The sequence below is a fragment of the Phacochoerus africanus genome, chromosome 14 (genome assembly GCF_016906955.1).
Source record: "Phacochoerus africanus isolate WHEZ1 chromosome 14, ROS_Pafr_v1, whole genome shotgun sequence".
In the NCBI taxonomy this organism is placed as follows: domain Eukaryota; kingdom Metazoa; phylum Chordata; class Mammalia; order Artiodactyla; family Suidae; genus Phacochoerus; species Phacochoerus africanus.
In genome coordinates this window covers 53,820,617-53,843,474 of record NC_062557.1, presented here as the reverse complement: position 1 = coordinate 53,843,474, position 22,858 = coordinate 53,820,617, and the positions used below count along the sequence as shown (strand labels likewise).

The window sequence follows — 22,858 nt, the reverse complement described above, 5'->3', positions numbered from 1 at the left end:
ACATAGAGCATCGCAACATGTAAGAACTACATTTTTATAACAGTTACAAATAAGGTTGCATTTTTAGTTTCACAGCACCTAAATCCACTGACGGTACAAAAAGCGCTAAGTCACTGCAATGTCCATATACAGCATAAAGAAGCACTCAACCGGATCATGGCTTTGGCTCAGGACTCATAGTTTCACTATACTAAATAGTAAACATTAGCAATAGTTTAGAAGGTCTTTATAAGGAAAACTTGAATGATCTCGTCTTCGAACAAAGCAAAAGAGACAAACGCGGCAGTCTCGGCGTTTGATCCGACGTCCGCCTTTTCCTTTCTGAATGTTGGGAAGAATCCTCTGGAATCAGACAGGTGGCAGTTCAGACGGGCTTTGCCACTTAGCAGCTGCGTAACGTCGGACGTGTCCCTTAACCTCTTGGAGCTTCTCCTGCGGGAGCCCCTGCCTTGGGAGGTTGCCCCGTGAATCACCAGGGCTAGTGCCTGTCCTCAGGAGCCCCTTGGAGAATTCCTGTGTCCCCTTAACACGTGCTCACTCTTGTGCATGAGCAGAGATCCTAAGAGGACTTGCCAAAAATGGGCCTGCTGACGTTCTCACAGGGCCTGCGGTCTTGCCTTAGTGTGGAATATGCTCATATGTTTTACTTTTTTTTTGTCTTGTTGTTGTTGTTGTTGCTATTTCTTGGGCCGCTCCCGCGGCAATATGGAGGTTCCCAGGCCTAGGGGTCGAATCAGAGCTGTAGCCACCGGCCTACGCCAGAGCCACAGCAACGTGGGATCCGAGCCGTGTCTGCAACCTACACCACAGCTCACAGCAACGCCGGATCGTTAACCCACTGAGCAAGGGCAGGGACCGAACCCGCAACCTCATGGTTCCTAGTCGGATTCGTTAACCACTGCGCCACGACGGGAACTCCATATGTTTTACTTTTAATGAACCAGCATCGCTATGTAGTGAAGTCCTTAGTTTATTCACAATTCCTTAGGTTTTATTTTTATTTTATTTTATTTTTGGCCAAGAATCCGTATCTGGACTCTTTTCTGTTCCCTGGAGCTTTTATCCATACAAACCGATGTGAAATCAGATTGTATGACTTTTCCAGCTCTGGCTCCCCCCCCACACACACACCCCTGGAAAACATTGATTAGACTTGTTTGCCTAATAGGCATCTTTGCCTTCTTCCTGATTGCAGGGGAAAACAGTTAATGGGTACTTTTTTTTTTTTTTTGCCTTTTTTAGGGCCTCTCTCATGGCATGTGGAGGTTCCCAGGCTAGGGGTCGAATCAGAGCTACAGCTGCCGGCCTACACCCCAGCCACAGCCACGCCAGATCCAAGCCACGTCTGTGACCTGCACCACAGCTCATGGCATCGCTGGATCCTTAACCCACCAAGCAAGGCCAAGGATCGAACCCGCATCCTCATAGATACTAGTCAGAATTCGTTTCCACTGAGCCATGACGGGAACTCCCTTAATGTATCCTCTTTAAATATGACGTTAGCTGTTTGTTGTTGTTGTTTAATAAGACTTTATTCTCTAGGACAGTTTTAAGATTAACAGAAAAAATGAGACGATAATCCACGAGGGTTCCATAGATCCTTGCACCTGGTCTCCCTACACCTTGCATTAGTGTGGAATATGCTCATATGTTTTACTTTTAATGAACCAGCATCGCTATGTAGTGAAGTCCTTAGTTTATTCAGAGTTCCTTAGGTTTTATTTTATTTTATTTTATTTTTGGCCAAGCCCTCAGCATGCTATAGTTCCCTGGCCAGGGATTGGAACCGCACCACAGCAGCGACCTGATCCACAGCCATGATAGCACCAGCTCCTTAACCCACTGAGCCACCAGGAAACTCCTGAGTTCCTTAGTTTTTACCCAATGTCCTTTCTCTGTTGCAGGGTCTTATCCAGGGTACCCTGTCCCATCTCACTGTCCCGTCTCTTTAGCCTCCTCTTGGCCGGGACAGTTTCTCTGACCCTTTGTTTTTGATAACGTTGACAGTTCTCAGGGATGCTAGGCAGGTGTTTTGTAAGCTACGACACAGCTAGACTGTGACACATGCCTCAGGATAAGGCCAGAGTCACGAGTTGTTAGGAGGAAGCCCACAGGGGTGAAGTGCCATGTGCATCCTGCTGTGTCAAGGGGATGTACCACCCACATGACCTGTGACCCTTCATATTAGCCTTGGTCACCTGGCTGGGGTGGTGTCTGCCAGGCTTCTCCCCTGTAAGGCCACTCCCTCCCCTTTATTTCACACTCTGTGACTTGGAAAGAAGTTGGTACCTGCAGCCTGCACTGAGGGGGGAAGAGGTCCACCCTCCCCCTTGCAGACGGACTGTGTGCAGAAGCCATGGGATTCCTCCTGGGAGGAGTCTTTCTCCCCCATTTATGGACACATCCAGTCAAGTGTTTATATCAGTGCGTAAATCAGATAGGAACGCATGATTTTATAAAACAAATGGCTGGGTGTCTTGGATAAGCTTCTGGCTACTTTATTTCGTGGCTCAGAGGCTTCCAGTCTTGGCTGTGGGGGCTCTGTCGGTGGGCCCCATGCTCCTTTGACATGCCCCCACCCCCCGAGCACCACCGATGTTTTTTTTTTTTTGCTTTTTAGGGCCCCACCCGAAGATAGGGAGGTTCCCAGGCTAGGGGTCAAATCAGAGCTGTAGCCAATGGCCTACACCACAGCCACAGCAACGCCAGATCCAAGCCGTATCTGCAACCCACACCACAGCTCATGGCAACAATGGATCCTTAATCCACTGAGCAAGGCCAGGGATTGAACCTGTGTCCTCATGGATCTTAGATGTGTTTCCACTAAGCCACAACAGAACCCCCCCACACACACACTGCTCTTGGTTGTTTTTTAAAGCACTTCCTTGGTCTCTGGTCCTACCACATACTTGAAGCTTAGCTTGTGTATTTCCTGCCTGAATCCAACAGCCATCTGTTCTTTTTACTGGACAGGGGTAAAACCAAGATCTGGGTACTGAATGTGCTGGTTGCTCCTGGGGGTATTTTGTTTTTCATGCCTTTTCAGCTGACAAAGCGTAGAAATGCATGTATATGTGCTGCCCTGTGTGTATACGTGTATCCACAGTATACACACAGGGCAGATGGAAGTTCATGTCTGCCTTTGTCTCAAGGCAGATGGAAGTTCATGTCCAGGTCTCTTTCATGACCCCATGGATTGTCCCAGCCTCCTCTGCTTGCTTACCTGTAAATTTCACTCCAACAGTGAGAATTCGGCTCTCACCATCCACCCTCCATTTTCTTAACTATGCACTTCCATATACATGCATAAGCACTGTTGGAATTTTTTTTCATTATTATTTTTTTAATAGTTATTTCTCCAATACAGTTTTTTTTTTCTGCTGTACAGCATGGTGACCCAGTTACACATACATGTACACATTCTATTTTTTGCACATTATCAGGCTCCATCATAAGGGACTACACATAGTTCCCAGGGCTACACAGCAGGATCGCATTGCTAGTCCATCCCAAAGGCAAGTAGTTTGCATCTGTGAACCCCAAGCTCCCCAACCACCCCACTCCCTCCCCCTCCCCCTTGGCAACCACATGTCTATTCTGCAAGTCCATGAGTTTCTTTTCTGTGGAAAGGTTCCTTTGTGCCATGTATTTGATTCCAGATATAGGTGCTATCATATGGTATTTGTCTTTCTCTTTGACTTACTTCACTCAGACCGTTGGAGTTTTAACTCGTACCCCCTGGAAAACCCCTTTATCAACCTGGGGTCCAGTGCTTACATGCAGGTGCCTTTGCCTTTAGTCTTACAGACTCCCCGCATTTCCAGAGGGTTTCGCTCATCCCCTTTTCTTCCCACCCTTTGCAGGGAGGTTGCGTCATACATTTATACCACAGCTGGGTGTGCGTGTCCCAGTCTGTGTTCCTTCCTGGAATCCCCAGCCTCCTAAGTGACTTCTTTTAAAATTAACATTCATTAAGGTTCGCTCTCTGTGCGGTCCCGTGCGACGGGTTTTGACAGATGCTTAATGTCACGTATCTACCATTACCGTGTGGCACAGGATTTTTTTTTACCACCCTAAAATCCCCTCCGCTTCACCTGTCCATCCCACGCTTCTCCCTCCCAGACTCCTGGCACACACTGGTCATTGTATCCTCTCTATAATTATGCCTTTTCCATAAAGCCATGTAATTGGACTCAAACGGTATGTAGCCTTTTTACGCCATGAGAGGTGCTAAGAAACCTGTTGATTATCTTTAAATCATTCAGTCAGAGCTGAGCACTTAATCACCAGGATTCCAGTTTTCTAAAGTAACGGCAAGTGTATTTTTATTATTACCTTATTTAGCAAGCGTTCTGATATGGCTTACATTTTTTTTTTTTAGTGAACTTTTTATTGAAGGACTAGGAAGACTGCTGAGGTCAGCAGGTTTATCGCAATTGTAGAGTTGGTTAATTGCCTAAATTAAGGTGATCTATGTCAACGCATTTAGCATTGTCTTTATTTTTGTCTTTTTAGGGCCGCACCTGCAGCATATGGAGGTTCCCAGACTAGGGGTTGAATCGGAGCTGTAGCTGCAGCCCACACCTGAGCCACAGCAATGCTTAATCCAAGCTGCGTCTGTGACCTACACCACAGCTCACGGCCACGCTGGATCCTTAACCCCCTGAGCAAGGTCAGGGATCGAACCTGTGTCCTCATGATACTAGTCAGATTCGCTTCCACTGAGCCACAGTGGGAATTCCAGCATTGTCTTTAAATTAGGATTGATGGTGTCGTCTTTGAGCTCTGTGGGGTTTTTTTTGTTCTTTTGGTTTTTTTTTTTTCAAATAACTTCGGAAATTTTTTTTCTCTTTACTATTGATAACATGTAAACAATAAAGAATATTGTGGAGTATCAGGATGCCCACTGAATTGTGGCTTGTCATGCAGTTCTAGCCATTTGTATTTGTAATTGTCTTAGGTCCCAGTAGTCCTTGGCCGATGAGAAAAGGAGGTGTTCTTAATACGTGATGGTATATTTGCTTCCAAGAGAAGGCCAAAGGCTGTCACTCTGCACTGTACGAAGGAAGGTCTCCCCGGTGGAATAGAGAAAAGCAGGACAAACCCAAAGGACCTGTACATCAGCCTGCATCATATTCCTGCTTCGAGTAGCAATTTACTCTTCACAAAACAAGCTTCACCTGTCAGCATGAAATTACTGTTGTTAAATAGAATTTTAGTTTTTATTTTAATACGAATATGTACTTTTAGAACTATGAAAAAGAGCTGTCAACATAAAGAATATATACCTACATCGAGGTTTATATTTAATTAAATACAATGACATTAATACTGAGCATTATAGAGAATATTTTAAACCTTATAACTAACTGTATACAACTCAATATTAGAAAACACCAACTTAGGAGTTCCCTGGTGGCCTATTAGTTAAGGATCCCACCTTGTCACTGCTATGGTGCAAGTTTGAGCCCTGGCTTAGGAACTTCTGTAGGCGAGGCCAAAAACAAACAAAAAAAGCAGTAACTTTAGTATGTAGCAAGTTTTCAGTGAATATTAGCAGTAGTTGTTTGGGTATGTAGCATGTTATGTAGCATGATCTTTCAGTAACACACTGGTATGGTCTGGCCGCCTTCCCTTCCCCACGCTCTGGCGCATGGTCAGCCCTGCAGCTCAAACACAGGGCGCCGTTCCTCCCGTCTCTCCCGCACCCGAAGCCCAGCTGCCAACCCAGAGCCATGGTACGCGCCACCCTCTTTCCTGCAGCACATTCCCTTCTAGGGTTCTTTTTCCCTGAACACTTGACTGTGTGCGTGTTTGTGTAGTGCTGTGAATTTGAACACACATGTAGATTTGGGTAACCACTACCACACCCAGGACACAGAACAGCTCCACTGGTCCAGAAACCTACCCCGTGCTGTTCTTTTGCCCTCCGTGACCACCAGCCGAGCTGTTCTCCATCAGCGTGGTTTTGTTTTTTGGAGACTCTCATATAAATGGGATCATACAGAGGAACTTGTAGAGTAACCCAGTTTTAATTTTTCTGCTGTGTTTTTTGCTATGTATCTTTGTACAGATTGTATTTGTGGTTCCTAGAGGTGGCAATACCTATACTTTCTGCAGTCTACATAGAATCAGTATTTTGTCTTGTCAGATGAGGTATAGAAACCTTAGCTCTCCAGCCCGTTTACCCTTCCTTCTCATAAGTATGTAAGATACTTCTGTGCATTGAAAACCAGACATCATGAGTTTTGCTTTCAAACAGAGAACTTAATCGGAGAAGATTCTGTTCTCTATTTGTTAATAAGATGAAGTTCTCTCTCTGCTCTTCCTTCGTTTCTGACATTCCAGATTTTCTGCTGGGGCGATTTCCCTTCTGCCGACAAATTGTCTTCTAACTTCTTCATGTGAGAATATCTTTCACCTTTGTTCCTGAAGGATATTTTTGCTGGATGTAAAATTCCGTGTGGACAGTTTTCAGCATTTAAAAAATGTTACCCTTTCTTCTGGGCTCCATGATTTCTGGTGTGAAATCCACATTCTTTTCCAATCTTTATTCCCCTGGAAGGAATATGTCATTGTGGTAGGTCATTTTCAAGGTTTGTTGTTTTTTTTTTTTCCTTTGTTTTTAGTGTTCAGCAGTTGGGGTTTGATGTGTCCAAGAATGGGTTTCTCTGTGTTTATCTTTCAGGGGGTTTTCTGAGCTTCTGAAGGTATAGGTTTATGTTTTTTGCAAAACTTAAGAAAATTTCAGTCATATTTCTTCAAATATTTTTGCTGCCCCACACGCTTTTCCTCTCATTCTGGGACTCTCATGACGTGCATGAATGTTTAACCTTTCGCCATTGTCCTGTAGATCCCTGAGGCTATGGTCATCCCCTGCCTTTTCTCGTAATTGTTCAGATTTGATCATGTCTACTGACCTGCCTTCCGGTTCACTGCCTCTTTCCTCTGTCATTTCTGTACTGCTACTGAGCCCATCCAGTGGGTGTGTCTAATTTAGTTCTTATATTTTTCAGTTTTGTGATTGACATTTGGTTCTTTATTTTCTGGTTGGTTGGTTTACTGAAACTGTCTATTGTTTCAAGAGTGTTCACCTTTGCTTGTTGAGGCATTTTTATTACAGCTGCTTTACAGTCTTTGTCAGTTAATTCCAGCAACTGTGTCATCTTAGCATTGGCATTTGCTGATTGTCCTTTTCTCTTGCATCTTGAGCTTTTCTGGTGCTTCTTATGCTGCCTAGTTTTGGATTGGATCTTGGAAGTTTTGATTATTATGAGATTCTGGTTCTTGTTTAAGAAGAAAATTTATTATCTCTTCGGTTACTCTTGCCTTTTCTCTTTTCCTAGATCTCTATCCAGATCTGTTTCTTTTTTTTTTTTCCCTCCCATATTTCGTCCTCTTTAACCTTTTTCTGTGACTTCCAGGAGATTATTCCAGTTTGTTTTCTAATTAAATCTTTTATTTAGATTCCAGTCTTTAGCTCCCTACACTGTGGTTTTTGACAAAGTGTTTCTTAGTACTCTTTCTTAAAACTTAGTTGGTTCCTCATTGTGGCTCTATTCTGTTATACCAATTTTGTGACCTCTTGAATCTTGTTTTTTAAAAAGAAACCACTTTCTCAAGGTGCCTCCTTTTCTAGAAGGAATTGTATTTTCTAGGGTGGAAGTGAGGTTTTTCCCTGGAATGCTTGCTCTTTATTAATCCCATTAGCTTGTTGCTCCTCTTCACACACAGAGGTCAGTGAGTCTGTGGTTAGAAGGTGAGAAGAGTTCAACCGTCACATTGGCCTCTGTTATATGTTTCACCCCAGTGATGGAAGACTGAGGGACCACGGGCCTAATGGTGGGTGAAGAAGGAAATTTGCCTGTGCTTTCTGCCCAGCCTGGCCCACCTGTCCCTGCTTAAGACGCGAGTAGGCCTAGGCCTCCAAAGCTCAAGTGCTTCCCAGAGGCTCTGTCTGGGGGTGCAGGGACCCCCCGCCAGCTGCCCTGTCACAGGGCACTGTGGCTGAGATGTTCCTCTTCCTCTGCTGAGTCACAGATTGCCCTTCTTTCTGTCCCTGGTTCCCTAGTGTGCAGAGAAGCGTATTGTCATCTGCTCCATGTTTAGTTTCCATTGTGGGGAATAACAGGAGTTAAACTAATGCCCTCAAGAAAAGGTCTTTATTCCTTGTTTTTGTTTTTAAATTTATTTATTTATTTATTTATGGCCACACCTGAGGCATGCAGAAGTTCCTGGGCCAGGGATCGAACCCACGCCACAGCAGCAACCTGAGCCACAAAAGTGACAGAACTGGGTCTTTAACCCACTGAGCCACAAGGGACCTCCAGAGTGTTTGAGTCTTTTCAGTGTTTGTCTTCACATATCATTAGTGATATAAGGGAAAGGCATAATAACATAATGACTTTGGGAGTGCCAGCTTCCACTAGGAATGCAAAAAGGCACCAAACTTAGCTGAAAATGTGCAGCATGCTTTCTGCTCTTAGATAGGCTGTCCTAAAGCTGTAATTGAACAGAGGAAAAACTTAAACACAATTAGATTCAGATGTATTATTTTGATCTGGAAAATATATCTTTCTTCTTTTGGTCCTCTCAGTTTCTTGTCCCACGTTACGTGGTCCATTTTCCCCATTCTGTGTTGGATTGGCACTTGGTATCTCAAGTTAACGTATGATAGAAACATAAGCTTTCTCGATGCAAATAGTTACCGGGAAGCAAAATAGCAGTTGCTCTTTGGAGGCTGTACTGTCAGGAATCTGAACAAGTCAGTGGTGCTTTCTTGCCCTGTAGTCTGAAACCTGTGTTTAATTTGCTCCTAATAGACAGTGGCTGGGGAAATTCCCCCCTTAGAAGCTACCAGGCTGCAAGGTGGGAATTCCCCCAGGCTCCCCACCCTTGGGAACTGCCCTGTGAGGGTCATGCTGCCCAGTGGGGTGAATTCTGTCAAGCCAGCCAGCAGTGGCAGCACAAACCTTGTAAAAAACCGATGTGGCAGCATGAATTCTGTCAAGCCAGCCAGCAGTGGCAGCACAACCTTGTAAAAACCGATGTGGCAGCATCTTGCACCATCCATGGGGCAGTCATCAACACATTTAGTTAACTTCAGGAAATGATACATGCGAAGGAAGATGAAATGGAGGAAAGAATTCATTGACTCATTATGGAGACATAGGGAAAGAGCCTAAGCTTCCCACAGTGGGCTATTTTTAATGAATGTTTATTTAATGCAATGAATATTTTGTAACCATTAGAAATTATAACTCTAAAGACTTTGTAGCAACATGAAAGAGTACAAATGATACGTTAACAGGGGGCAAAAGGCTCATATATTGCAATTACATAAAAAATATATATGTTGATGTCAAAATCTTAGAAAGGAGTCCATGGATGTGACTCCTGGGGTGTGTGGATAATCTTAGACTTTTGTTCCCTCTCACTTATAAACTGCTGTTAAATCATTTTTATCACTTAAAAATAGTTTTGTTTTTTCCTTCAAAACAAATAAACTAGTAATCAGATGGGATTTACCAATCAAGATGAAAAACTTTGTGTTTAGGCTGAGATGAAAACATTAACCCCTTCTGAATTCCTGTTGTGGCTCAGCGGCTTAAGAACCCTGCCAGTATCCATGAGGATTTGGGTTCAATCCCCGGCCTCACTCAGTGGATTAAGGATGAGGCCTTGCCAAAGGCTGTGGCACAGGTCGCAGGTGTGGCTCGGATCTGGGGTGGCTGTGGCTGTGGCCTAGGCTGGCGGCTGCAGCTCTGATTGAACCCCTAGCCTAGGAATTTATCATATGCCACAGGTGCAGCCCTAAAAAGAAAACAAAACAAAACATATTAACCCCTTCAGCGTTGACTACTGATTTTTGCTTAGCTAATCTGCTTCAATTTTTTTCTTTACCTCTAAGTTATAAATATTTACAAATTTAATGAGAGCTCCATCTAGAATCCCAGTTAACAGGTAACAGCAGACATATTTATTTCGTACCCGACAAGGGATATTTTGCACTTTCTTACAGTGCTAGAAGCTCATTAAGTCTGAATTTTAGATTACATGTGTGGCATTAAGACATATCATGCAATCCCGAGTGTGATTATTTGCATGACAACAACATACTGAGCAGCTCTGGGGAGCTTAGCTGTCACCATGGGGTAGTCTGAAGAGCCATGTGGAGTGGCACATCAAACTACTTGCTTTTATATCTGCTGCTATATCTAAACTCAGCGTGTTTTGTGTTGACTAATCCAAACCTGAGCAGATGGATCCAGGTTCAGCACACAGCGATGTCGCAAGAGCCAGGTGTCACCTCCTCCGAGGCTCTGTCAACCGTCCAAGCTAGGTGTCTGCAGGTGGAGACAAGGCAAAGGAGTTATGTGAGGAGAATTGTCTTGTGGAAGGAAGAACGCTGGCATTGTGTCGTTCTAGCATAGAAGGTGGATGTTAAAAGCAGGCAGATTTTCAGCTCAAAATACAGACCCTTATAATGACCACGGTCGCCCTCCAGCTCAGCCATGGGACATGAGCTTCCAGGTTACCCAGCCCTGTGGGTGTTGAGTAAAAGGCTATCCATCCTGGAGTTGCCGTCATGGCACAGCAGAAACAAATCTGACTAGCATCCATGAGGTTGTGGGTTCAATTCCTGGCCTCGCTCAGTGGGTTAAGGATCCGACATTGCCATGAGCTGTGGTGTAGGTTGTAGATGCCGCTGGGGGATGCACTCTGAAGGGAAGGAGCTTGCCGCTCAAAATTTTGTTATTCTAAGTCATATATTTTGTCCTCCCAGCAGACATAAATGTAGGTCTCCCTGACCACCAAACCCCTTTCAGCCTGTCCTTCCTTCCTTTCTGGAAAATCAAAGAAGCATCATGATCTTTTAAACTTGAATTTTTTTCTTTTTCTGACATGCACACACATTTCAAAACAAACAACTTTTTAATGGTAGTATAGTTGACTTACAGTGTTGTATTTCCCGTATACAGCAAAGTGATTCAGTTATATATACCTACATATTCTTTTCCATTCTAGGTTATTACAAAACATTGCATATAGTTCCCTATATCATACAATAGGTCCCTATTCTTTCTTTCTCCCTTCCTTCCTCCCTTTCTTTCTGTTATTTTTTTAATTTATTTATTTTTTAATGGCTGCACTTACAGCCTATGGAAGTTCCCAGGCTAGGGATCCAACCTGAGCTGCACCTGCCAGCCTATGGCACAACCAGAGCAACACCGGATCCAAACCACATCTTTGACCTTGCAGTTTATGGCAACACCAGATCCTTAACCCCCTGAGCCACAACACGAACTTCTCCTTGTTTCGATTTACATTGTTCATTGAGGTATAATTTACATACAGCAAAGTGCAGAGATCTTTAGCATTCACTTCTATGCATTTTGACAGCTGCATGTATTTGTGACTATTTGAAACATTTCCATCCTCCCAGAAAATTCTTCTGTGTCCGTTTCCAATCAGTACCCATCCCACTCCCACCCCAGAGGCAACTGCTTTCCAATATCTGTCCAATAGGTTAGGTTTGTCCTTTTATACTTCATATAAATGGAAGGATGAACTGCATATTATTATTTTGCCGACAGAATGCTTTTGAGATTTATATGGTCATTGTGTTTAAAAGATGCTCTTTGCTTTTCTGTCTGAACCGTATTCCACTGTATTGTCATACCACCCTTGGCTTATCCATTCTCCTGTGGATGGGTATTAGGTGGTTTCTAGTTTGAGTTCTTTTTTTATATTTTTTTTGTCTTTTTGCTATTTCTTGGGCCGCTCCCGCGGCATATGGAAGTTCCCAGGCTAGGGGTCTAATCGGAGCTGTAGCCACCGGCCTACGCCAGAACCACAGCAACGCGGGATCCGAGCCGCGTCTGCAACCTACACCACAGCTCACGGCAACGCCGGATCCTTAACCCACTGAGCAAGGGCAGGGACCGAACCCGCAACCTCATGGTTCCTAGTCGGATTTGTTAACCACTGCGCCACGACGGGAACTCCTCTAGTTTGAGTTCTAATGAGTGAGGCTGCTGTGTATATTTTTGTACAGGTCTTTATGAGAAATATGTTTTTATTCCTGTTTGGTAAATTCCGAGGTGTGACATTTGTAGGTCATAGAGTAGCTGTGGTTAACTGTGGTTAACTAGAATAGAAGTGACAAACAGGTCTATATCTCTGCAGTTGCCTTCAGTATTAATTAATATTTCCCTATGGTTAGTATCCTCACTCTGTAATTTTAGCATCATAGTGGGTGTGAAGCAGTATCTTATTATGGTTTAAATTTGCATTTCCCTGGGAATTCCCATCGTGGAATTCTCCTGTGTCCCTTTCCGGTCAGTACCCACCCCACACCACCCCCACCCCCCACCCCATAGACAACTGCTTTCCAATTTGGGATTTCGTTTTTGTTCCCTGGGTTACTTAGGGATGGTTTCCTTAATATTCAAATAATGGGGATTTTTCCATTTTTGTCACGTGTCCTTTCATCATGATGAAAGCTTTCGTTTTATCTCTGATCATACTCTTTGGCTTAAAATCTATCTGGTCTGATACTGCTATCGTTATGTCAACTCTCATGCAAAAATCTTCTGTGCTTTTTATTTGAAGTTAGTTTCTTGTGAAAGCATGTAGTTTTGTTGTATGTTTTTAATCTTGGCCGACATTCTTTGTCTTTCAATTGAGGAGTTAGTCCATTTATATTTAATATGATATGGTTGGGTTTAAGTCTGCCATCTAGGTATTTATGGTCTTTCGTCCAGTCTGTTCTTTGTTTCTCTGTGCTTCCTTTCTTGCCTTCTTTTGGGTGAATTGTGCATATTTAGTATTCAGTTTTATCTCCTATAATGATTTTTTTTTAAAGCTATACCTCTCTTGGTGGTCGTTGTATGGTGGTGGTGGGTGTGTGTTTGATTTTATTTTTTTAAAAAAGTGATTGCTTTTGAACTATGTTGTTTAGTAGAATCGTCACTAGTCATGTATGGCTGCTTAAATTAATTGAAATATGAAAGAATATGTCCCTGGCTAATAGTATGGAGAATGGATTGAAGGGATTCAGGAGTATAAACAAGAAGGTAAGTTAGGACATTATTTTAGAAACACTGGAAAAATTTTGTGAGTTATTAGTAGCAGAGTTTAAGAGAAATGGTAGGATTGAAAGATGCTGGGGAGGAAGAATCAACTAGAGTTGCTGACAGATGGGATATCAGGGGAAGAAGGGAGAAGGCGTGGGACTGCAAAGGTGTCCATCGTGGGCAAGCCAGGGCGTGACAGTGCTAAGGCAGGGAACGTGGGAGCGGAGTCACCTTTGGGGCAAGATGAAGATTTTAGAGACCTTAAGAGTCAAATGTTTGTAGGAATGTCAAGGAGGTAGAGATACGTAGTTAAGCCGTTGGCTATATGAGTGAAGGATTTGAGAGAGCTATGCCGAACAGAAAATGTTCAGGCTTTTAAATTTAAAAATCAGTAAACTAAAATGCATATATAAAATGGAGTAAAAACATCTGAAACTCTGGGTATCACCAACATTTAAGAGGAAGAGGAGACTCTAGACAAAGCTCATACATCCGGTGAAAGGAAACCCAGCAGAGACTATGCGGCTGAATACAAGAGAGTAGAGAGTTAGGAATCGATTGTTAAATAATCATGAAACATTTTTCTAGGCAGGTGTTGTGTAAATAATATTTGACAAATTGGGCTTGGATTCAGTTTTCTAAGAAGGAGCAAATTATTCACCACTTTGAAATTACTCAGAACTTTTTATCTTTTACACCCATTCATTGATTGTTTTCTAGTATATATCTTGCTGATACACAGCAAAATAAAATAAAAACAAACACATAGGCACTCTCCTAGGGATGGGAGACCATCGAAATGAACAGTGTTTGTTGTGCTCTTTCTGTAAAAGAAAGATGAGCAGATAATTAGGATACACAAATAGGGGTCTCTAGGTAGAAAGAGGCTGTAGGAAGCGCTGTATGAACTAGAAGAAAGACTCCCCCACCCCCCAACTCTCCTGTGCCTGTCACAGGCGATGCTTTTGGCAGGAATCGCCCTCTTCCTGCTTCCTCGCCCACACGGCCTTCAAAACTCAGCTCAGACATCATTCTGAAAACATTCTTGGACTTCCTTATTTTATTTCATTCTTTAAGAAAAAAGGTAACGTTTGGAAAATGTAACTGTGAAGTAATCACTAAAAAAAAGGGGGGGGGGGAAGGGAGAAAGAACCAAAATTGAAAAAAAAAAAAAATAGGATGAGCTAGCTCGATATGCTAAGACATTCAAACAACGCAGGAAATAAAAGAAAGGTCACCCAGGATCCCATTATTAACCTCAGGATAACATCTTCTGAGTCAGTCCTCATAGATTTGTGTGTACAAAAGGAGGGAGAGGGCTAGCTCTTACTTCATTAGGATCATAGTCTAATTACATTTTCATGTTAAGTGCTTTCCGCTTTTAAAAGATTAGCATAAGAAAGATAGCCTTCCCATAAAGAATTCGTTAGGAGAGGCAGTAATTGCTGAGAGATCTAAGGGTAGCCAAAAAGTGAGATGACTCGTGGAAGCTCGGATCTTTATAAAGTCGTAAAGTTTGACTTTTCCGCAGCTCGAGAGGACTCTGCTGCGAGTGACGAGGAAAGGGACACCTTAACTTCGTTCGCCTTTCTCCTCCCCTCCCCCAGCTGCTTCCCGATGCTTCGCTTCCAATCACAGCATCCCTGTTGATAACGTTTGTCTGCTTTTCTGTAATCCATACCTTTGTAGGTTCTCAGCTCGGTATTTCAATGGGATCCATTCTCACTGTCAGCATTTCTTATGCCATGGCCTTTGACTTCCCCAGCCCAGAGTTCTGTGTGTTGGGTTGTCTTTTGTTTGTTTGTTTGTTTGTTTTATTCACCTCTTGGTTGGCTACATGTCATCACTGAGTTTTCTTAAGAAGGACCCGCGTGGTCCCTGAAGTCCTCTATGCTGTCTGTCGGTCACCTTTATACTCACGTGACACCTTGGCGGGGCATAAATGTGTTGGGTCATGCTTTCTTTCCCCTGAACTTTTGACAGCTCTCCTCTGGGTCCTGAAATGGTGTTAAGCTGGGTTGTTTCTGTACTCCCTTCCCTCCCCCTCCCACCCTTAGGGGGTCAGAACTGCAGCTTTCAAAGGGTCCCCATGAGTTCTCTCAAGCCCTCTCACTCACTGGGCTCGAGAGAACTGTCACAGGGATGGGCCAGCACAGCGATGACACCGGGGATGTGAGCCAAGGCATTCTGGGGGTATTAACCTCGCCTCTCTGCTTTCCTTTCTAGAGATAATTGATGACCTTGCCAACCTGGTGGAGAACACCAACGAGAAGCTCCGCACGGAAACCAGGCGCGTGACCCTGGTGGACAGGAAGTCCACGTCCTGCGGTAAGAGGGGGGCCGGCTTCCGGTTCTGCCTCTCCCATCGCTGGCAGCTAAGGTTCCCACGATGGTCGAATGGTACCACAGGGATTTGGTTGCTCAGCTGAATACAGGCAGGTTTTTGTTTTTTTTTTGATGAAGCGCTGAAATGGCCAGAAAATCCAAGACTCTTGTTAAAATGAAATGAATGCTCTCAAGTGCAGGGCAAGTATTACACATTGTTATTATTATTTTTTTTTATTTAAAACAAGTAAACCTTCCTGTTTGCTTACAGAGCATAATAGTTTGGGGAAATTGTGTGACATGATGCAGATGGGCGGTGGTAGAACTCTTGGGTTTTAAAAGCGATCTTGCTTATTTTGTGCCTTGTTTTGGCCCCAAGCTTCATGGTGGAAGCTTGAGCCGCAGAGCAGCGAAGAGATCTGACTGTCAAGTCCAACCAAGTTCAAATCCTCTGTTTAATGATGTTATCTTTGGCAGTCGCTTTACTTCCTAACACCGTGTGTATGTAAATTGAGGTTCCCAGGCCAAGATAAGAATCCCTGGGGGTGATTCATAAAATGCGATTCCCTGGCCTCCCTCAAGCTTCTGATTGAGTGGCACTAGGTTGGCGCTGGAGAGCGTTCGTTGTTTAACAAGCCTGCCACGCAGTCCTGGTGCAGGTCCTTGCCCTTCTGCAGAAGTTCTGATGCCAGTGTTTGTGGGGGCTCAGTGCTGTCGTGCCCGGGCACAGTGCCTTGCCCACAGGTAAGTGCCTACGAACGGTGTGGGCTGTGGTTGTAATCACAGCGGTGGTTACTCTGTGCTTCGTCTCACAAAGGTGCACCACGTTTATAAAGCTAATGCCTTTCTTATAAATAGACTTGCAAGAGCACTAGAAGAAAACGAAATAAAAAACCAAACCCAACCAAAAACACCATCGATCTGAGCCCATGTTTTGCCTGACTTGAGCTCTTTCAATGTGAAAAGTCTAATGGACGCCTCTGACCCATCCAGTCTTGGAACAAGGACCTCTCTGTGAGGGTCCCCCTGGGCTGCGTAGCTTCCTTGCCTGTGTTTGTGGTTAAACAGAAATCCAGAACAACAGGCTGATGGAAGACCAGGCAGCTGTGGACTCGGGAATCTCAGAGGAAGTGGAGCTTGGGGGCATCAGCTACTTCCCTTTGAGCACGTGTCTGCTCCCCCTCAACCAGGCAGTTCTCACCCGCCAGACACCAAGCCGCTCCCTGCTTCTGCTCCTGTAGGCGTGTGTTTCTTTCTGCTTCCTGCCCAGAGCAAAGCCTCCTTGACTTGGCTTTACCAGCCTTCTCGAAACTTCTGACCACAGAGACTTTGTTCTTTGTACTAGATCCTGAAACCTTGTCAACAGAAAAATGGGTTCACTCCCACCTCCACTTTATTCTTACATAAACTTAAACTTTCTGAGCCTTAGTCTTCTCAGCTGCAAAATGTTGATGACCTGGTTATCAAAATGAAATTGCATAGGGAGTTCCCTGGTGGCCTAGCGGTTAAAGACTCGGCATTGACACTGCTGTGGCTAGGGTTCGATCCCTGGCTTGGAAACCTCTGCGTGCCGCAGGTGAGGGCAAAAAAATGGGGGGTGGGGTGGGGCAGGGTTCCGTTGTGGCTCAAGGGTTAAGGACCCAACATAGAGGATGCGGATTTGATCCTGGCCTTGCTAGTGGGTTAAGGATCCAGTGTTGCCTCGAGCTGTGGTGTAGGTTATAGATGCAGCCCAGACCTGGCGTGGCTGTGGCAGTGAGTGGCAAAGGCTGGCAGCTGCAGTGCTGATTCCATCCTTAGCCTGGGAATTTCCACATGCCATCAGAGCAGCCCTAAAAAGAAAAAAAAAAAAAAGTGTCGACTCCAGAGCCCGAACTCACATCACCGCTTTGCCTCGATTTTTCCATCTGTGAAATGGGAATAGTAATGGTATCTACCCGAGAGTGTTGTTGTAAGGGATGAATGAGTTAATGCAGATAAAGATGTGGATGATGTCGCGATAGATCCGTGGGTAGGTAGGTAGAGGCGGAGATATTATATAACACTTGGACCAGTGTTCAGCCCAGAGTAAGGAGTGAGCAACTATTAGCTATTATCTTTACATGTCTAATTGGGAAAGCCTTCCCAATTAAGTGGCAACCGTCCTGAGGTCTTTTGCATGTGCTAAGCAATCAGGTTTTTACTAATTCGGAACGAACACAAAGAAACAGGAAGATTTTCTGTTTGCAACATAGTGGCCTTCAGCACAAGCCCGTCATGTCATAGTGAAGAATAGTGGTTCTGCTCTTGCCGATTTTTTATTCTATGGTTTTACCCTAGTATTGGTATTTATGCTCAGAAATGTTCATAAAATCTTCTGAGCAGAGCTGTTTAATTTTTTTGTTGTTGAAAATTTAGAGACTCCCAGAATGACTCAAATGCATGTTTTTTGTTTTGTCTTTTTGCCTCTTTCTAGGGCCCCGCCCGTGGCATATGGAGGTTCCCAGGATAGGGGTCGAATTGGAACTATAGCCGTCGGCCTGCGCCACAGCCACAGCAACTCGGGATCTGAGCCACGTCTGCGATCTACACCACAGCTCATGGCAACGGGGGCTCCTTAACCCACTGAGCGAGGCCACGGATCAAACCCACAACCTCATGGTTCCTAGTCAGATTCGCTAAGCACTGAGCCACGACAGGAACTCCTGATTTGTTTTGTTTTGTTGTTTGTTTGTTTTGTCAAACATGCATTGGTATCTTCAAGTGTGCAAAGTATAAATTTATCTCATGTCCCATTCGTATTTGCCTTACATGTATCATCCGAAATAGATTACATGCAGCAGGCATTCAGAAGGGGAGGCCACAGAAGTACAACAAACGATGCTGAAAGAAGGTATTTCTTCAGATTTTTTTCCATGGAAATAGCTTTAGAGAGAATTCCTTCTTTTATCCCTTCAAATTTTCCCCCAATATTTATTTCACGGTGTTCCATCAGTAGTATATCAACACCAAATAACTGGCCCGGGTAACTTGAACAGAAAATGCGCATTTATATGTTTTCAAGGGACCTTTGCAATTGTGTATGTGTTTCTTGACGAGCAGTGCTCGTTTTGCGTATTGCTGGAGGTTCAGCCTATAGCCTCCAAGGCTCTAGGGAGGTTCGACGTGTATTTAGGACCCCCAGCAATGAACTTCTGGGTCTTTCCCTGATCGGTATTAAGTCTGGGAACACGAGGTCTACTGTGCAATTTACCGGTCTTAGCAGCCCTGGGCAAAAGTAGCCTTTTAAAAAGTGGAGTTCCCGTTGTGGCTCAGTGGTTCATGAACCTGTCTAGGATCCATGAAGACGAGGGTGCGATCCCTGACCTCGATCAGTGGGTTAAGGATCCAGTGTTGCCACGAGCTGTAGTGATGGCTCGGATCCCCTGTGGCTGTGGTGTAGGCTGGCAGCTCTAGCTCTGATTCAACCTCCTAGCCTGGAAACCTCCAAGTGCCTCAGGTGTGGCCCTAAAAAGACAAAAGATAAAAATAAAGTGGTTTCGTTTTGGTAAAATATTCCTAACATAACATTGACCATCGTACCTACTTTTAAGCATGCAGTGCAGTGGCATGAAGTACGTTCACCTTGTTGTAGAGCCCTCATTACCACCATCCGTTTCCAGAACTCTCCATCTTCCCAGACTGAAGTGCTGTACCCATGGAACACGAACTCCCCATTCCTGGCCTAGCTGCCCTTGTCCGCCAACATTCTACTTCCTGTCTACAAAAATGACTCCTCCAGGTCCCTCGGATAAGTGGAACCATATACTCCTTGTCCTTTCGTATCTGGTTTATTTCCCCTAGATGAGGTCTAGAGTATTCGTCTGTGTTGTACCGTGGGTCAGGAATTCCTTCTTTTTTTTGGCGTGACGCATACCCCACTGTGTGTCTGTACCACGTCTTGTTGATCCATGTATCTGCCAGTGGACTCTTGGGTTGTGTCCACCTTCTGGCCGCTGTGAATAACGCCACTAGGAACACGAGTGTACACGTGTCAGTTCAAGCCCCTGCTTTTGTCTGCATCGAACCGGACGTGGAGTAGTGGAATCAAATTGCCATGCACTGTGAAATTCTTGGGGTTGGAGGAACCACCCTAATAACCCGACCTTTTATTTTGCTTCCAGCCTTGAAACTCTTAGGTACTTTCTAGCAGTTTCTTTTTTTAATCGGATAAAGCCCACTTGCAGGCGGGACTCAGGGACTTGCACAGCCCAACAGGGCCAGCCGGAGGGGTGGAAGGTGAGGTCCTGGCCCCCCCGCCTCATTGGGAAATGTAATAGGAGACCTCCCGCCATTAAAGTGGGGCCCCAAAGAGCTACACCCTCAGGTAAAAGAGTATAGAACTAAACTTGCCCTTGGGGATTGTGCAGAAGGCAGCCTTGACACTGAACAGGTAAGAGAACCAGAAAAGGAGAACTATGGTTCTCACAAGTCACAGTCACAGAAAGGCCCTCTGTGCCTTTGCGCCCTGGGTCGTACTCACCTGTTCCAGCTCCCGGTGGCTGGTAACAACCATGAAATGCTTCTGGAGTGTTTGCCCTTGGTCTCCAGGGATCAACTAGAAATAAGATTTTCAGGGCCATGACCAGCACACAGTCAAAGATAACCATGGGAGCAGCAGAACACAAGCAAAGACCAGCCGCAGAAAGCAATCGGTGCAGGCTTGCGGCATTAGAATCATCAGACGAGATGATAAAATCACATACAATTGCATCTAAAGAAGGTCATAAGTTTGAAAGTGTCTTCAGAGAATAGGAAGCTATAAAAATTAATGTGAAACAGTTGAAAGGAGAGCGAATAGAATTTCTAGAAATAAAAAGTAACTGAATTTCAAGACTCAGTGGGCATATTTGATACTAGCAAAAGAGAGGCTCAAGCAGTGGATGGGTAAGAAAAAAGAAAAGAAATGCCCTTTCTCTAAAAGGTTGTCCAAATGCCATAGAAGTTAAATTACAGTCTTCATAAGAAAGGCACGGGGGTGGGGGTGGGCAAGGGCTTTTGACCTAAGAGCTGCAAGACAGAGCAGAGAGTTAATCACTTGTTCTTCCAAATGCAAGGCTAGGTTGATCTTTTTTCCTTTCTTTCTTCCTTTCCTTTCCCTTCCTTTCCCTTCCTTTCCTTTCCTTTCCTTTTTCCTTTCCTTTTTCCTTTCCTTTTTCCTTTCCTTTTTCCTTTCCTTTTTCCTTTCTTTTTCCTCTCCTCTCCCCTCCTCTCCCCTCCCCTCCCCTCTCCTTTCTTCTTTTTACCATACCTGAGGCATATGGAAGTTCCCAGGCCATGGATGGAATCTGAGCTGCAGCAACACCAGATCCTTAACCCCCTGCACCAGGCTGGGCCTCGAACCCACACCTCCACCGAGGATCTCTAACCCCCATTGCACCACAGCGGGAGCTCCGCCAGGCTGATCACCGATACATAAACCCATAGACACAGTACAGGAAACTGTGGGCAGGGTGAGTTTTAACTTTGGGGAGGGTGGTGAGAATTCATCAGCTCACTCAGGGCACCTGGGTTCCTCTTCACAAACGACTCTTTGACTCGGGGACTTGAGCGAACTGAGGATCGAAGCCGCGCATGGTCCTTGTACCGAAGGTGGCACAGGAATAGGCTGTGAACCGTGACCCCGTCTCGTTTTCCGACCGTCAGCCTGTCTTCCTTGCTGACCTGCTACACCGTCCGTCATAGATGTTTTCGGCATGAGAGCATTTCTCATTATAAGGACACACCTGACTGCAAGGGGGCCGCGCAGCGCAGAAGGGCCCGCAGATGCATCTGTTTGGTCTGTGGTTAACAAAGGATGCAAGTACCTCTTTGTGAACCTTTCACTCGGGGAGCCCGGCCTGTACTTTTTTACTGGGATCTTTGCTTGGTTTTTCCTCCCTTTGCTTCCCCCACCCCAGTAATCGCGTCGAGGGGAAAACAGTCTTGTCTCTGTCCAGCTTCTGAAGGCAAATTAGAATGATCCTTTCCCCTTGGTATCTGTCTGTACCCTGAGATCTGTCGTTTGTGTTAAGAACAGCTACATAAAAGCGGGATCTTTGTAATTGCAGTTTAAATATTCATTGTGCCTCGTCCTCATTAGAATCCAAAATAAAGCCTCGTCTGAGTCTGCCGGACACAGCCAACTGTGAAAGGCCAGACTCCCAGTTCTGAATGACTGCGGCTGAGAGACAGTGTCGCCCCTCAGCATCTAGCCTATGACGTCATGTTACCGAGGCACGTGGATTGTGGTTTTTTTCGCGGCGGCTCAGTGCTGTGGTTAGAAAGGAGCCCAAGGGGCTTTGCGGTCACAAGATCTCCATCTAGAGCCTCTGGCTTCGCTTCCCTTCCTCGCAATGCAGAGCATCCCGTGGTTGGGATGGGACCATGCAGCGTGCGTGTGGCGCCGAGCAGGCCAGGGTCACGGTTTTGGCTCTGCCACTGACAACCTGGCGACCGGGAAAGCCAAGTCCCTCAGAATGAGGGGGACGTGGTTGTTCGCAGACTAAATGGGAGCAGGTTGGGCAGCGCCCTGACTGGTGCGAGTGACTCCTCAGTACACACCAGCAGTGTTGACATGTGGCTTTAAATGGGTGGTCGAGAGGGCCTTCGTAAAGGAGACTCGGGGGGCTCACCTCTCTCTGAAGCCAGCGTAGAAAGGTCTTTAAGGAGACAGTGATGATTCGGTAAGTGAGGCAGGGATATTGTGGGCCTGAAACGCTTACAGCATCATTTACTCAGAATGGAGTTTTTTTTTTTTTTTTAATCAAATAAACTGAAATTTATAATTTTGTGGCCAAAGCTGTTACCAGTCATGAAGTTAGTAAAAAGCCAGTGCATATGCGGGTGGTGGTGCCGCTGCGCTGCTTTTTCTGTCAAGCATGAAACTGACTTTTTCTTAAATTAGCTCTTTTTTTTCTTCTTCTTCTTTCCAGCCGCACCTGCAGCACATGGACATTCCTAAGCCAGAGAGGGAATCTGAGCCCCAGTTTCAACCTACACCACAGCTGAGGCATCACTGGATCCTTAACCCAGTGCACTGGGCTGAGATCAAACCCAAGCCTCCACAGCAACCTGAGCCACTGCAGTCAGATTCTTAACCCACTGTGCCACAGTGGGAACTCCATTAGGTCTTTTGAACATGACACAAAATAGGTAAGAAACTGAATTCGGAGTGGTCTTGTTTATTTAACTGACCTTAGAGATAGTTTAATCTTTCAAGGAATCTTTTTTTTTTTTTAGGGCCGTACCTGTTACATATGTAGGTTCCCAAGCTAGGGGTCGAATTGGAGCTACAGCTGCCAGGCTACACCAGAGCCACAGTAACACAGGATCCATGCCATGTCTAAGACCTCTACACAGCTCATGACAATGCCAGATCCTTAACCCACTGAGCGAGACCAGGGATCGAACCTGCAACCTCATTGTTCCTAGTCGGATTCATTTCCGCTACAACC

General features: G+C 45.0%; 1 protein-coding gene across 7 annotated transcripts in view; it reads left to right on the top strand.

Moving 5' to 3' along the window:
* The window catches only part of STX8 (syntaxin 8), a 253,567-nt gene that overhangs the window by 132,770 nt on the left and 97,939 nt on the right, over positions 1-22,858 (top strand). For 6 of the 7 annotated variants that reach the window (XR_007132019.1, XR_007132020.1, XR_007132021.1 and 3 more), the window contains exons 7-8: positions 15,306-15,407; positions 18,213-18,276. Coding sequence is in view for 3 of the 7 variants with exons in the window: in XM_047759291.1 (XP_047615247.1) it covers positions 15,306-15,407; positions 18,213-18,276 (166 nt within the window). In the remaining 4 variants the exon portion in view is untranslated. The remainder of the gene's footprint in view (positions 1-15,305; positions 15,408-18,212; positions 18,277-22,858) is intronic. The other variant, XM_047759292.1, reaches the window with a different exon arrangement.